A 16439-nucleotide genomic window follows, 5' to 3' on the forward strand; every position below is an offset into this window, starting at 1 on the left:
ATCAATGACTGGTATTAATAAAGATCCATTCTTACAGATCATTAACTAAAAAAAGTTGGTTTAGTGTTTAGTTACTCTTTAAACCATGATCACAAGTAGGCCTATAATAGGTATTCATTTATTTAGGTAATTTTTCTTTTTTTCTCTCATTTAAAGCGACAGTGACGACAGGAATCAGTAGTCCAAATGTGCATTAGACTGCATTTATTTATATAAGGCAATGGGTACAAGTTAAAATTGCAACGTTGTCTATGTGATTCAGCACAGAGTCAGAATAAAGATTACATAATCAATAGAAAAGCTGTACAATGAAATATAATACTTGCCCCTCAAAACATAGTGTCCACAATATATATATATATATATAGTATTTGGACACTTGTGGTAAGTCTTAAATCTTAACACGTTTGAATGTTTATTCCATTAGATAGGAAAATGTCAAACAAAGTGGTCTTGATTCCCAAGTTCATGACACTCACTCTCATTACACAACCAGAAAGTCCTAGTATGTTTAGTCTTCACTTTGAACAGTAAATCTATTGCTTTGTTAAAATATCTATTTGTGAACTGATTGCTTTAAAAGTGTGCTTGTGCTATTTAACATTGCAGTAATAATGAAGGTAAAAAACTTTGTCCCACTTGACTGCTTCAGATTCATTTTGAGTCTGAGAATGTGAACAGCTCCAAGCAGAACGCCATCTCTTAATTCGGTAATTATGACATGGCGTGAACGCAGAATAAGCTTATTTTTTAGGTTCAGGAGGACCTATAAAAGGTGGCTGCTGCTGTTTGTTTGCAGCAAGTGACTGTGAATAGCCTCATATTCGCGCTGATGCCGTATGCAGGCGCAAGGAGGCATGCAAACACACAAGTTGGCAGGCAGGTAGGATATCCTATCATTGCATTCGAACCGAATGCAATGATTGGACGGACATTTTTTGCTCCTGAAACTTCCACGGAAAATATATGTAATGTTTTTGAATACTTAGACCACTTCTATTATTGATTGCTATCAGAATGTGAACAGAGTTTTTAACAAAAAAAAATGTTTATGAAAAACTCTGCCTACCCTAGATTTAAACCTCATCTCCTCTTGCGTCATTTCTTCCTGCGAGAATGACATTTTCAGACTTAAAAGTAGAGGTGAAAGAGAGCTCTGCTAACTAGATATCTGAGGCACAGAGACAAAGTGTTTGAAAGACAGATGTTGACGTCGATGGTCGCTCATGTCCACCTCTGAGATGCTGCTAGCAGGTTTCACCCTCTACTGAGTCTGCTTCACGCTTTCCAGCCACAGAGTTGATCATCTTCAATTAGTAGGGGATCCTCTTATTGTCCAGTGCGTCATTCATTGGCAGTCACTCCTTCTTTTTCTGCCCATTGACTATGATCTCCAGGACATGTGTGAGGTCCATCATCTTGGTGAGCATCTCCATGATGTCAGGATGTTCTTTAGCTCCTGTGATGAACTCCTCCAATGTCAACTCACCTGCCAAAAGCACAGACATTCTATTTTAAGGCTGGCTTCTTATATTATTATTATATATAAAACGTAATAAATAAAAAAATACACATATTTTATTATTTTAGAGGCCCGTTCACATCAAAGACAATAACTTTAATGATAATGATAAAAAATGATGGCAGAGAAAAACAATATTGTTGGAAAAATTACTTTCAGACTTTTTTTTTCCAGCTGATGAACGATAAAAACATTGAAAGCCAATCAGAATTCATCCTGCTTTAAGGAGCTTGAGCATTTAAAGCAGGAGATGACAAAACTAAGGACACTAATAAAGTTATCTTTACAGTTATTTTTATTGGTGTGAATGGGCCTTAAAGATACTTAACATTATATTTTTAATGCAATTATTTTAAGCATTGTGGCATTTATTGTTATTTTAGTATCATTGAAATGCAATTATAGTTTTTTATTATGAATTTTTTTTGGTAGTTTTTGTTTTTTTATATGTCTATAATTATTTTAGTACATCAAAAATGGTTCATTGGCAACTAGCTGAAACAAAATATTTTATTAAATTTCAGCTAAAGTTAATTTTATTTCAAGTAACACATTTTTTTATTATTTAGGTTTTAGTTAACTATATTTATCCTGATGGCATTACTTTTATGGAAAAGCCATAAAAGTAAAATCTCATTCTCAATAATGTGAAAAAAGATCTTCAAAAAATCAAATCCAAAATAAAAGTTTGTGTTTACATAATATATGTGTGTGTAGTGTGTATAATTATTTTATATATATAAACACACACACATGCTTATATATTTGAGAAATATTTTCATGTATATACTGTATATAGATTTATATATCATTTATATTATATAAATATAAATATTTTATATATAAATAATATTTTTTCTTATGTGTGTGTATCTATTTATATACAAAATAATTATACACAATGCACCCACATATATTATGTAAACACAAACTTTTTTTTTGAATGCGATTAATCGCGATTAATCGTTTGACAGCCCTACTTATTACTAGTATTTGTTGTACTGTAGGCTAATTACATCACATTATGGAAATAAGAATTAGATTCATTATGGTAATGAAAACTGAGCAATTTGTTCTCTCTGTATATAGATTCTGTAACTAATATTCGCTTTAGTTCACAACTTCTTATCCAGTTTCTTGAAATAAATATTCAACATTAACCTTGACCCTTAACCTAAAGGCAGTAGTGGCGTAAGCATTGGCCTAATGGTTTTAAATGTGGGCAGCTAATACGGATCAAAGCTTGCAGGTTCAATCCTAAACAGAAATGACTTGCAGAGGTCAAATCTGTGTAAATGTTTACCTTGAGCAAAACACAGACGCCACAGTGCACAACTGCATTCTCTAATCGAACTCACACCCGTACATGTGCATTCTCATCATACAGTGCGAGGGAACCGCTCAGACATGTCTGCCGTGTGTTGTGTGGCTTCGCTCAGGGACGGAGAATTGATCTGTTTGACATCTGAAGGTTTTAGATTTAGATCTGTCAGTTAATGAAGATTTGATGGATTAACTTCGATCAACAGACTTTTCAGTTTTATGGACGACGCCATCTTTGATATCACCTTGTCTGATTACTGATTAGAGAATACCCGCTTGACTCCCATTGCCAGTATTCAAGATGCTACTGTAAGTTACTGTGTGAACAGGACATTTTGAGACTCACACCTGTAATTAAATACAGTAGTCAGAGGCTAGAGGTCCAGTTGCACCGTAAACCAACTCAATCTCTTCCACCTCAGATAGGGGTATACTGCAAGAGATTTTGATGGAGAGCGGGAGAGTCTTCACTCTGATGAGGCGAGTGAAGAAGTAAGTTACTGCCGAGAATATAAGAAGTCCCTGGGCTGGAGGCCTCAATCTCTTCCATCTCAGATAGGGGTATTACTTTATTTGATTTTATTTTTACTATTAACTGTTTTTATTTATATTGATTGCATTTACTGAATGAGCACTGTGCCACTGTTCGTCCGACTGTACTATACATTTTATTTTCGACACTGTATTTTATTTTTATTATTAAGATTTTTTTATTCTAAACTGTTTTAATTATTCTGACTTCTTTTGATTTTTTTAATTTCTTCCATGTAAAGCACTTTGAATTGCCACTGTGTATGAAATGTGCTATATAAATAAACTTGCCTTGCCTTGCCTTGCCTAGTCAAACCCCAAAACTGACCGTGTGAATGTAGCATGATCTGGCAGCTCTTACCTTCATTATTAACATCAATCCTCTCATAGATCAGTGTCACAATATCATCTGGAGGGATATCATAACTCCGGGTAATGTCTTGGATGGCCTGGAAAAGATGAATAAATACTGTATTAATATTTTGTGTTTTACAAAATTCACTGTCTTACTGACCCTGTCTAATTTCCCTCATCTATGAACCAACATCTGTCATGTGGCTTCAGAAGTTTTAAAGGGATATTCCACCCAAAATGAAACTTCTGTCATAATTCATTCACCCTCAAGTTTTTGCAAAACCTTCGTCTGATGAACACAAAGGAAGATATTTTGAAGAATGATTGAAACTTTGGCACCATTGACTTGCTTGCTTCCATTGTATCTTTTTTCTACTATGGAAGTCAATTGTGGCAAACAACTGTTTGGTTCCAATCGTTCTTCAAAGTATTTTCCTTTGTGTTCAGATTTGCAACAACTTGAGGGTGTGTAAATGATGACAGAATTTTCATTTTCGGGTGGACTATCCCTTTAAGGAGATTCATATAAACATTATGTGTCCAAACATCATTGACTTGGAATCAGGGTTATTATTAACTAACATCAAATTAAAAACGAATGAACATATTAATATAAACTATAATATTATATTAATGACTGTCCGGGAGTAAGTAGCCAGAATGTATATTTTGACTGTTTAAAATGTGTTCCTTATGGACAGGTGTAATAGGTTAGGAACTCTGAATTGAATATAAGGAAGTTCAGCCAATGGACATCATGGGCTCAGGTTAGGATTAAACATGACTTTTCCAAGTCTAATCTCTACAGCAGTCACTTTAAAAGTACACATGAACCAGGTCACCTCATGGAGGCTTCCACGTCAAGGTCCAGTCAACTTCTACTCGCTTTGTCTCCATTATCTCCCTGTTACACTCCAAAAATGCTGGGTTGTTTTAACCCAACTTTGGGTCAAATATGGACAAACCCAAATGTTGGGTTAAAAACAATTAAAAAATGCAAACCCAATGGCTTGGTTTGTCCATATTTCACCCAAAATTGGGTTAAAACAACCCAGCAATTTTTAGAGTGTACTGGGCATTTTTGCTTGTGGAATAAATGGATCATGGCTAACTGTGTAGGCTATAGTGTATTTCTACAATGGCATCAGTAACTGAAAACCATTTATTTTAGAAGTGATTGCACCTTTAAAACAGAACTCCAGTGTGAACAATTGGTTATACACCAAAGAGTTGACTGACTACAGGAAAAAAAAAAAAATTAATACTTTACTTTGAATATGGTCTCCATTTCATCTCTGTCAATCTTGCCGTTTCCATCCTGGTCAAAGAGTTTGAAGTACCACTTCAGTTTCTGGTTTATCTCTCCTTTCAGTAGCAGACTTACAGCTGCGATGTATTCTACAAAATCTATATAGCCATCCTGAGGAAAAAAAAGAATAAAAATCAGAAATATGAACATATATATGTTATTATATGCTATTATATAACCAAAAAAGCCTTTCAGACATAACGTGGTTACGTTGTAAAACCGAGATCATGGAACAGACTGCAAGGCTCTCAAGATCCGTTTTTGAATATTTAAACGTTTATCCTTACATACACTCTAAAAATGCTGGGTTGTTTTAACCCAACTTTGGGTTAAATATGGACAAACCCGAACTTTGGGTTAAAAATGTAATTAAAAATGTAACCCAATGGCTGGGTTTGTCCATATCTGACCCAAAAGTTGGGTTAAAACAACCCAGCAATTTTTTGAGTGTATGGTACCATTCAATAATTTTCATCATCATCAGCAAAAACAAGTTCACTAGATAGTGAGCACATGATAACCCTTTTCACATTTACGGGGTTCTCAGAAGCAGAAATCATCATAGTTGGGTAAACTTCTACAGCAGTGACTTCTCTATCATTTGTATCTATTTTTAAACTTCTCTATCATTTTTATATTCCCATTTGCTCCAATAGCAAAAGAAAAATAGCATTTCCACAACTTTCCAAAAGAGGAGAAAAATTGGAGAAAATCTAGCATAATTTTGAGTAGACAACGCTTGACTTTCTACTGGTTCTCTCTTCAGACTGGGAATAATGCCATTTTATTGCAACACTATCAACCAAGCGTGCCGCTCAAGCTCAGAAAAGTGAAGCCAAAACGTCTCGATCGCCCCCGGTGGCCGGTCCAAGTATCGGTCATAAACCCCGCCTCCTCATGTTATTCAACCGGATGTGAGACCAACTAAAAATTACACTTCAGATATCGTTTTTCCAAAGATAGTTTCTGTTATTTACTATAGTTTCTATCATGTTGATTTAATTTCAAGAGTTTGTTGTTAAAATAAGTTTATTTGATGCTTTCAAAACTGTGTTGTGACATCATGATGGACATGTTCTCTATGCGAAGTAGTCACTGAAGCACCAACAAACTGTTTTTCACAATGTTGACTATGTGGTTAGTAGTTGTATTTACCTTATTTTAACGAGGTATTGCAATCAGCGGGCGTCATTGGAGAGGAACGGAGCAGACAGAGGACACTTAAGAAAAGTGCGGGGCGTGTGCTTGCGATTGATCCAGCGAGAGTGAGGGCGGGGCCTTGATTTTCGCGGATTTACTTCTTGCTCACGACTGCGCATGTCTGGTCCCGAAATCCGAAGTGTGCACATGACCCAAGTCCGAATATGTCAGCGCCATATTGGGACATTGGCGGCTTCAGTTCTGTCTGATGGAAAAGAGCGAAGGGGCGTCGTCCATCTTTTTTTACAGTCTATGCTATCAACTCCTAATTGAATCTGCAGTGGTCAGGTGGTACATTAGAAGCACTAAGAAAATTCCTGGCTTACAAGTTGTAATTACTAGGTCTATGAGGACGTGAATGACGTGAACGGTTTTTGAAAACTCGTAATTACGGTAATTACAACAAGGCGTGAACGCATCTTCAGCCTACTTTGAAAGGCTTGCGCACTCAACAGTGTGTGAGACCCAGCGAAACTGGAAAGTCAAGTATATCTGGGCCTTAAGTCATTACTACACGTACATTAATGATTTTTCGTTTTATTTCAGTCACCGTTGGCTTAGCAATTCGAAAACCTGAATACATAGCCTTTGTCGGTCAACACTTGCTCACTAAAGTCATCCTTGTGCAGAGTCTAAGCTATTTCTCTCCACAAGTTATAATCAATAAATATGTCTTCAAACTTTGTATGTTTAGGGTTAGGGTTCACTGTACCGTCTGGTGGTTTCTTTCCTTCGACTGAGAAACAACGGACTGGACAAAACGATTGTACAAGCACACATTGTATACGCGGTAACGCTTCCTTTTACAGTACAGTACTCACAGTGTACTTACCTAGAAAGTACTGGCTAATATAAGGTAAGTACATGGAACTGGGGTAGGTTCAGGGTTAGTACTAGTTATTACCCAGTAATTGTAGTTACTAAAATAAGTACATGGGTAACTGGACTGTAAACGGAAGCGTTACCGTATACGCCACACAGTTAGAAAAATCTAACTACGCACATAGTAAGCTAATGACGAAATGTGCATTTGTGCACTGTACAAATACCTTTTGCATAAAAACCGAAGTATACTTTGTGTTTTTCTAGTTTTAAAGCGTTTTCCGAAAGGGAAAATGCTTTAATCACCTTACTGTGCTTAGATAAAACATAATATAAGCTGACTGAGATGATACAGAAAGACCATTTTCATGGCACGATCATTTTAATAGCGAAATATTCTATACCATTTACTGGTTCATTCTCAAAATCACTGTTCCACACGGTCGGATATGCAATTGACGTATTTCCACAATTGCGAGTCAATCTTGGGTCAGGTGCAAATTAATATTTATCTTTAATGCTGATGCAACTGTTCGGTAGATATCTATGGAAATATGCATCACATGACTAAATGTGTGTCACCGTTGTTTTTGCATACCTCAATTTTCACAGTCCACAATACAATGCGAAATCAACATTTTCAAATTGGGATTCGTGGATAAAAATGGCATCTCATTGTGGACAGAAGGTCAAAAACGTAACGAAAAAGACATGTTTTCAGATTTATCTGGATTAAAGTGGACGTAACCTAGGGCAGATTAACTGGATTGTTAAAAGGATTCCTGTAGGCCAGTAATAGGATTATGTTCATTCATGTAGACATATGACTTCTGATGTTGTAATGTATTTTGTTTAGGTCTTCTCAGCAAATATTGATTTGTGCAATTCAATTTTGATTTGATTAATAAATACTATAATTAATTTGATTAACATTATTATCGATTTAAAAACAAACATGCACAATACTGACCTCTAAGATCAACTGAATGGCCGATATGCATTATATACCTAAATGTTTCATTCTCACATTGATGTTAGTAAAAAAACAGCTTTCTCTCACCCCATCCATGTCGAAAGTGAAGAAGACCTGGTCCACAAAGCTGCTGGCTTCCTCGGTCATCCCCTGCATCTGCAGCATGGCCTTGAGCTCAAAGAGCGTGATGAGACCTGAAGGCGATTCCCTCATGAATTTGTTGTACCAGTGGTGCATGTCCTCAGCCAAGACTTCATCCATGCTGGATCCGTGGGCACCCATAATGCCTCAGAGGACCTCTTTCTGAATGAAATGTGGAAATGGTGTGTCAAATCCAGAAGTTCAGCAGTAGCAGCAGTCTATTCAGTGTGAGATGTGAGGAGTGTCGCAGCTCCAAGCCGGAATTGACTGTTGACGATGGCACAAATCCTAAAGCCCTGCAGACTAGGCAACTAAAAGGAGGGATAACCCTTTAATTGGATAACTGTTGAACTCTTCCAAGAACTAAAGGACATCTATGGGTGACAAAGAGAGTACTCTGAAAGTAGTGACGGACTTACCCCTCCCACTAGGGAGGATAGGTCATGATTTGTCGTGATCCTTGACTTCCTTGCCTTGTCTAGGGCTTAACATAGAATGATCAGTCACTTTCCATAAAGAGGTCAGCCAATGGGCTTTAATGTTCCTGGCCGCTCTGAGTAAACCCCGCCCAGCGTTACTGTATTCTCAAGCTTATGTAATTGGTCAAATGATTTCCAAGGATGGGGAGTTCTTGGGGAAACCCTTTAGAGAAGGCTATATTTTAGTTTACGAAAGTGTGGAACATAATTGGGGGCGGAGGATATTTTAAGAAGCTAAGATTCGGACTGTACCAAAATGTACTTTTTACTCTATATACAACTGTTTATATACCAATATTACTATTATTATTGTTCACATTTTGAGTTTGGACTTACTTTGTACTCCATTTGTGCTATGGACATGAATTATACTTTGTTGGGTAGAGTATTACTTTTCTGAATGAAGACTTTCTACAAATAACAAATACAAATAGAAATTCTACAAATAACTCAGAACACATGCAACTGCATAGAAACACCCTACACTCTAAAAAATGCTGGGTTGTTTGAACCCAAAGTTGGGTCAAATGTGGACAAACCCAACCGTTGGGTAAAGTCTTAAATTGTTTAACCCAATAGTTGGGTTTCTCCATATTTGACCCAACTTTTGGTTTAAACAACCCAGCATTTTTAGAGTGTAGCAACCACCCAAAATACAAATAGCACAGTATTTCTCAGTAAGGATTTAGACTATCAGCCCTAAAGTCTAAATCATCCAGAGCTGTGAGGTTGTGAAACGACCTTGTTTAAAAAAACAACATGTTTTATTCGCGATCTTATAAAAAAAAATACACTACCCACAATCCTAAGTGTAGTAGGGTCTGCTGATTGGTCCAACTCGCTACCATAGAAACGCTTACCTTACTGGCGAATGGCTGGAGCTACACGCGGCTGTTGTAGTGTACTGGGTTGCTCTGCATCAGGATGTAGACAGCCATACCTCAGCTTTCACGCGTTCCCACTTGAGAGTTTTCTTCATTAACCACATCGTCATATGTGACTTCAGATGGTAGAGTTAGAATTTGGCGTAAACAGAATGAGAACATGGATCCATCATGCCTTTTTACCACTGTGCAGGCTGGTGGTGGTGGTGTAATGGTGTGGGGGATGTTTTCTTGGCACACTTTAGGCCCCTTAGTGCCAATTGGGCATCGTTTAAATGCCACGGCCTACCTGAGGATTGTTTCTGAACATGTCCATCCCTTTATGGCCATCATGTACCCATCCTCTGATGGCTACTTCCAGCAGGATAATGCACCGTGTCACAAAGCTCGAATCACTGTACTAAAATGGCCCCCACAGTCACCAGATCTCAACCCAATAGAGCATCTTTGGGATGTGCTGGAATGGGAGTTTCCAATATGTGCCAACATTTCTAAAGAAAGCTTTCAGCACCTTGTTGAATCAATGCCACGTAGAATTAAGGCATTTCTGAAGGCGAAAGGGGGTCAAACACAGTATTAGTATGGTGTTCCTAATAATCCTTTAGGTGAGTGCATGATAAGCAAGTACACAAACTCTTGTGGTGGAAATGATGCAGAAAATACTGTACTTTTTTTTTTTTTTTTTAAATACCTCATGTCACTCATCTTTTCATTAAACTTAGTTAATGCTTTTTAAATTATTATTAAGTGGCTTTTTAACCATTTTTAGCCACAAACACACAGCATGTTTATTCAACACGGCAGACCCAAGCGTGACCCTGATCTCTGATCTCCATGAGTTTGTGCATGATCCACTCAGGAACAGAAAGTGTCACCACATTTAGATGCCACGGATAAATCAATCAGACTATCAAAGATCAGTGTTCCCGTTATAGTAAATCTGGCTTAACCATTTCCAAAACAGATTACATTCATTCTGTTGAGATTCTTGGGACTTCTTATACGATATCCCCTGTAACGTGTACACTCATAAATGAAATCTAGTATCTTATATTGTGAAAATAATCATAAACATTCTGTAATATTAAATATATATGTATATATATATATATGAAGAGTTCAGATGCAAAAGCCTCTAAATGCCATTTGAAATTTTCTTCTTTAATGATGATTTTTATCAAACTTGTATATTTAAGTTCAGTAATTTCACTTAAATAACAATTAATAGGTAATTATCATTGTCATTTAAGTGAAATTACTGAACTTAAATATACAAGTTTGGTAAAAATCATCATTAAAGAGGAAAATTTCAAATGGCACTTAGAGGCTTTTGCATCTGAACTCTTCATATATATATATATATATATATATATATATATATATATAATTTAGGATAATTTTTAAAAGTGTTAGTGGTTTGAGTAAAATTGAGTAAAATGTGAGTTTTTTTTACATTTTAATTTTAATCTTAGACCATACTAATGCAGTTAAACAGTTTAAGCCTGCATGGAAAAGTGTGACATACAACTTTGAGTTTTACATGTATGGAAACAGGTAAACAGACTTAGTGATGAAAACATTTCTCCAATACAATCTACTCTGGATTTTCAATTAATAAAAACAGGATTAAATAGAGGTAAAGTTGATTAGTTGGACAGAGTTGGCCAAAGTATGTCACCCCTGCCAATCTGATTTGAGTAGTACTCTGCTGATTAATGAAGTAAATCTCTTTTTGCTGCTTACTGTTTATTGTTACTATCATACATCACAGATAGCACACGTACGTCTGCAAGAAGTCTGTTAAAGATCACTTCATCTGGAAAGCATCTGCTGTTTACTAACATCTGATCGATATGTCAGTTTAACATCCATTCTAAATCATTACATCTTAAAGACATCTTCTAAACGTCTATTTGACATCTGAAACGTCATAGACGTGTTGCAGATGAACAAACACTCAAAAAATACGTCTTCCAGATGTAAACATCACATCAAATATTTGATGTGATGTTTACATCTGGAAGACGTATTTTTAAGAGTTTATAGGACGTTTCCTGTCAGATGTCAAATAGACGTTTAGAAGATGTCTTTAAGATGTAATGATTTAGAATGGATGTTAAACTGCCATCTTCTAAACGTCTATTTGACATCTGACAGGAAACGTCCTATAGACGTATTGCAGGTGAGCAAACACTCTTAAAAATACGTCTTCTAAATGTAAATATCACATCAAATAGACTTGTGCTATCTGGGTCTGAAAATGACAATACATATTTGTCATTCCAGAGTCATTGGTTCTCATGTAACTGATTTTTTATTGTCGAAAGATACAACCATAGTATCTTTCCCTGATCTTTATGTAACTATAAGTTCTGCAATAACAAAATGAAATGAGCGACAGGTGCACTAACATCAGTTCTCGACAGAGAAGATTTAAATAGATTTGTTTAATTCATTTCTGTAGTATACTCACTCAAAGCCTCCACTCTCCGCCAGATAACACACGTGTTCAACTGTCCCTGGAACATCCAGACAAGATTAAACAAACATTTAATCATTAACAACAAGATAAACATTTACATGTTGAGGTTGCTGATGTGTTAACTCACTTTTTATGCATTTTTATCAACAGCATCAATGGACAAATAAAATAGATAACATATATCTTTAGTTACTAATTTGTTTATCACACTGTAAAAAAATATTGTTGGTTCAACTTAAAAAAGTAAGTAACCTGGTTGCCTCACAATTTTAAGTTGATTTAACTGGAAAAAGTGAGTTAATACAATGAAGGAGATTAATTTAATCATAAGAAACTCAAAATAATAAGTTATCTCAACTAAATAAATTATTTAAGTTGATTTGACAAAAGAAAAAATGTTGTGATAACAAATCTTGAAAATATTTTTTTTTACAGTGCATGTAAAGCAGTGTTGGTAATAGTAAATTCACCTGCACAATAGGACACATAAGTTATCACTTACTCGGGTGTATTTATAGACGATTTTCCTGGCAGATGTTAAAGCAGCACTATGTAACTTTTTCAACCTTTTAACCTTATAATATTTTTCCATAACCCTTCTGATGGTTCATTGATTGATCTGCCGGCATTGGCATCATTATATGAGAACTAAACTGAGCTGGACGATGACATCTCCATCATTTGTGTATTTAAAGTCAATTCATATAAAGCTATATGAACGTTAATATAATATAACGTTAATATAAAACGTTAAAGCTATATTGGCTACTCAACCTTCCACCATATTGACCATAATTATTAATGAAGCAATGAGTTGTAATGTATAAAGACAAGTGTCTTTTAAAAACACGTTCCCTTTTTGAAAACGTAATCCATATTTAAATATGTAATATAATCATAGCTTATTAACCTAACATGAAGCGCGTGTAGCTGACAGAGGTAAAATCCTGAATGACGTACATCTGTCCACTAGATGGCGCGCTTCTCAAACTTAATCAAATCGGTAAAGTTCGTGACGGCTGTTTCTCATCCTGGGGAAACGCTCAGTGCCATTCTCCTGGGGCACATTTAATAACATTGCCGAACAACGTCCTTCGGCCGGGCAAGTGAATATATTTGACATGAAAGTGAATGTTGCAACATTCACTTTCATGTCAAATATATTCAAAAATATTGTATGATTTAAATAAATAGCCTACTCAATACTCAAATTGATGCTTCAGATTTCTTTTCTCAGAATTGTGAGATATAGGTGGGCTACACTTAAGAGTTATTGTACATTTCTGTGGAAAAAAATCCTTAGACATAGAAATTGTGGCTTTATAGCATGCAATTCTGAGAGATAAATAAGTCAGTAGGCTATTGTGAGATTAAAAAAAAACCTTATTTTTATTCAGTGTGGTGGAAACAAGCTTCCGTTGAAATGCCAATGAGGTGTTTTTAATGTTAAATTGGGGAACAGCAAAAGTATTGAATCACTTAAACACTGTGCTGAACTCTAAAGACAAAAACAAAACGTCATTTGTCAGTGTGAAATGATGCCTTCAATTTAAGGGGGTTTATTAAACTTTGTGAAAACTGTCTCAATAAACCTCTCTAAAACCGAAAAGCATAGGCTCTATAGTGAGTGTGACATAAATAAAATTACTCTTTCAATGACAACATCTCTAGTAGTATTGTCCGGAGCATAAATCGAATATTTGTCTGAATCATACCTGTAGTGGTAGGCTGCTCCCAATAAGGTCTAATATCCCCGAGTGTAACACGCGCTTCGTGTGATGCACCACTAGATGTCGCTGTTGTATAACAGATATTTTGTTTGTGCGCGATCGCAGCCGTTTGAGGTTCCGGTTCGACGTTGATACTTTTTTTATTGTTGTCTTTTAATTCTACCACAGCAAACATTTGACATCCACGTAAAAGAGTAAAAATTAGACGACTTTCTTAAAACAATTTGTTGACCCATGTACAGAAAGTACAGCAGCGACCACAAAAAGTCTAGAGACAAACACAAATTAACCCATCCATTCGCACTTTATAATGAGTGAACCGTGATTTACAAAACCAATCGCACACAAAACACACAGGCAGCCAATGTTACACAGAGTAGTAGTAAGACAACATTTAAAGGGTACAAGCATGGATTTATAAAAATGTAACGTTACGAGACTCACGACAAAAACATTTTAACCGTCATTAGAGCTAAAATGCATGCGTGGTAATGAAAGGATGACCGTCACCGGAAATAGAGTAATTAATGTGTAGCGAGCCAGGAAACCATTGTTTAAATTGTGTGATATATATATACTGTACTGATTCACGACCGGGATCGATTGAATATTTGACACTCACCCAATACACAGATCGAGTCATTCCAGCCTTTACCAGAAGGGGTCAGTGGGGCTTTGGGGATGTTCAGACTGCAGGAGTCACAGGGAGTGGCCCATTATCTGCACTGTCATAGTGTGAGAAAATAACTCACATCAGCCTGTTACTCATCACAACAGCACTGGACTGCCCTGGGACAACAAACTGACAGCGAGTACTTAAAAAGATGCAAGTTTCATGTTTAACACCTTGAACTAGCACACATAGCTTATAGTAAAATCTCAAGGAATTTGGTTGCTATTTTGTATAGGCCTACATAAGATATAAGGAATACTTTATTCACAGATTTTGTTTTAGCATAGCCTATATTAAATTTGTTCTATTCCAGGGTTCCCCTACAACAGTGGACATTTTGGATGTCTCCAATAGGGTATATACAACGATTAAATATTTTCCGTTTGCTTTTTTCGCATATAGACGAAAAAAGTTGTCAAAACAATACTTTATCGTTCACAAGGATCCAAAAAAAAAAAACCGTTGTTTTAGTTGCCAGCGATATCACTTTAAAAAAAAAAACACTGCACTGCACTTCTAGCGTAATGATGATGTCACTGGTTTGAACAATTTGTGTTTGTGTAGTTTGCACAGAGACAATAACTGTATCGTTTTCAAAAACGTGCACTTTGAAACACTTTGTGCTTTCACTTTCCAGGCCCCCAAAATGCTATTGGCTTGTAAATGAACGGCCAAAAAAGTTTCAGTTTTCAGTGAAAAAACGGCGTTGTGTAAACAAAACTTTTACTGGCGTACCTATTACAGGTTGGACGAGGCTGTTTAGGGAAACAAATAAAATGTGTGGTGTTGCCAGTATTTCATTACCAGGGTCACTTAGAAGTCATTTACACGACACCGTTTCCAAGTAAAAACAGAAAACCTTTTAGAAGTTTTGACTGTTAATTTACTCGATGCAAACTTTTGAAAACAGGCATCAAAGTGCAAGTTTTTGAAAAGGATACCATTATCGTCTCCATGTAAATTACATCATAGTAAGCTTGGGAAAACGGTGACATCATGCGCATTAGTCTAGGCTCATAGTGTTTCTTTACAAAGAGACATCGCCAACTATTGGCCTGGCAGCAGAATACCGCATATTACTTGACGCCAAACCCCCTAATGGAAGAAGAAAGCATTGCGTTTACAACAGTACTTAATGAGCGCTTATCAGGATCAACTAAATGTTGGAATTTCAAAAGTATGTGATGAGGACACCCAAGAGTTTTACACGCTGGTCTGTTATTGTAGGGACGCCGACTTTACATTTTCACACCTCTGAAACATGATGCCTCTGGGCGGTCCTTGACCAATGAAAGTTGCCATGGAATTCAGACCTTCTGCCGTCAGTCTGAAGGTTTGTCTACGCGAGACTACCGGTCATACCATGAGGAGGCTCATTGACATACATAGACATATACACTAGACTAGACCTCACCTTGGCTACGGCAGTTCATTGGAACGAATGCGTCAATAGAGCCGCCATCTTGAAACAAGGGAGCCCCTCCACTTTAATGCATCAGCGTCAATGTAGTAGACACAGGTCTAACGGAAATAAAATCACCATAAATCATCATGAATGCTATTTTTCTTGTTTTTTTGGTATGGTTCCAACAGTCAGACATGTATTTATCATTGATTCCAGAAAGAATTTATTATTATTTTTTTTTTAAACATTCTTCCTAGTTCAGATTTTATCCGTGAACATCATACGCTGCACAAAAGTCAGCCACCATCAATGAATTCGACGTAAAGGCAGAGATTAAGGCTAGTTACCTAGCTACTTCCTATGACAAGACCCCTGTTCCAAGATGGCGGCGGTTTTGACGCAGACGCCTTAGAACCCCAAGGTGACGTCTAGTGTATATGTCTATGATTGGCATAGTAGGATCCAGAGCTTATTAGCAGAGCAGGCCTTCACACCAATTGAGAACTCCATACTAGTGTCTGTATTGGAGGAGAATGTGAAGGAATCGAGGAGGAATGGGAACAGGACAGTTTACAGACATAACTGAAAGCATTTGTATCACTTTGGAAGTA

The 16439-nt window shown here is 36.4% G+C and overlaps 1 protein-coding gene across 2 annotated transcripts; it reads right to left on the reverse strand.

The window, feature by feature from the left end:
• Window positions 1-208: 208 nt before the first annotated feature.
• Window positions 209-10564, reverse strand: guca1c (guanylate cyclase activator 1C). 2 transcript variants are annotated; one of them, XM_089121469.1, is made up of 5 exons: window positions 9515-10564; window positions 8122-8337; window positions 5001-5150; window positions 3738-3825; window positions 209-1489 (listed from the first exon to the last, which is right to left on the reverse strand). In XM_089121469.1, exons 2-5 carry the CDS (start codon window positions 8314-8316, stop codon window positions 1359-1361), a joined length of 564 nt encoding a protein of 187 aa, XP_088977595.1. In that variant the 5' UTR covers window positions 8317-8337; window positions 9515-10564; the 3' UTR covers window positions 209-1358. The 2 variants fall into 2 exon arrangements, with proteins under 2 accessions (XP_088977595.1, XP_039534264.1); XM_039678330.2 differs by lacking the exon at window positions 9515-10564 and having other exon boundaries at window positions 8122-9142.
• Window positions 10565-16439: the final 5875 nt, after the last annotated feature.

Source organism: Pimephales promelas, chromosome 16, assembly GCF_988280905.1.
Source record: "Pimephales promelas chromosome 16, fPimPro1.hap1.1, whole genome shotgun sequence".
Lineage (NCBI taxonomy): Eukaryota > Metazoa > Chordata > Actinopteri > Cypriniformes > Leuciscidae > Pimephales > Pimephales promelas.

Bases quoted from the DNA above. Each gene is read 5' to 3' on its own strand.
- guca1c (XM_089121469.1), bottom strand. From the start codon at position 8,316: ATGGGTGCCCACGGATCCAGCATGGATGAAGTCTTGGCTGAGGACATG. The intron at 3,826-5,000 runs GTAAAGTATTAA...CATCTTTTCCAG, and splicing joins AAATGGAGACCATATTCAAA to GCCATCCAAGACATTACCCG. The intron at 1,490-3,737 runs GTAAGAGCTGCC...TGCTTTTGGCAG, and splicing joins GATTGATGTTAATAATGAAG to GTGAGTTGACATTGGAGGAG.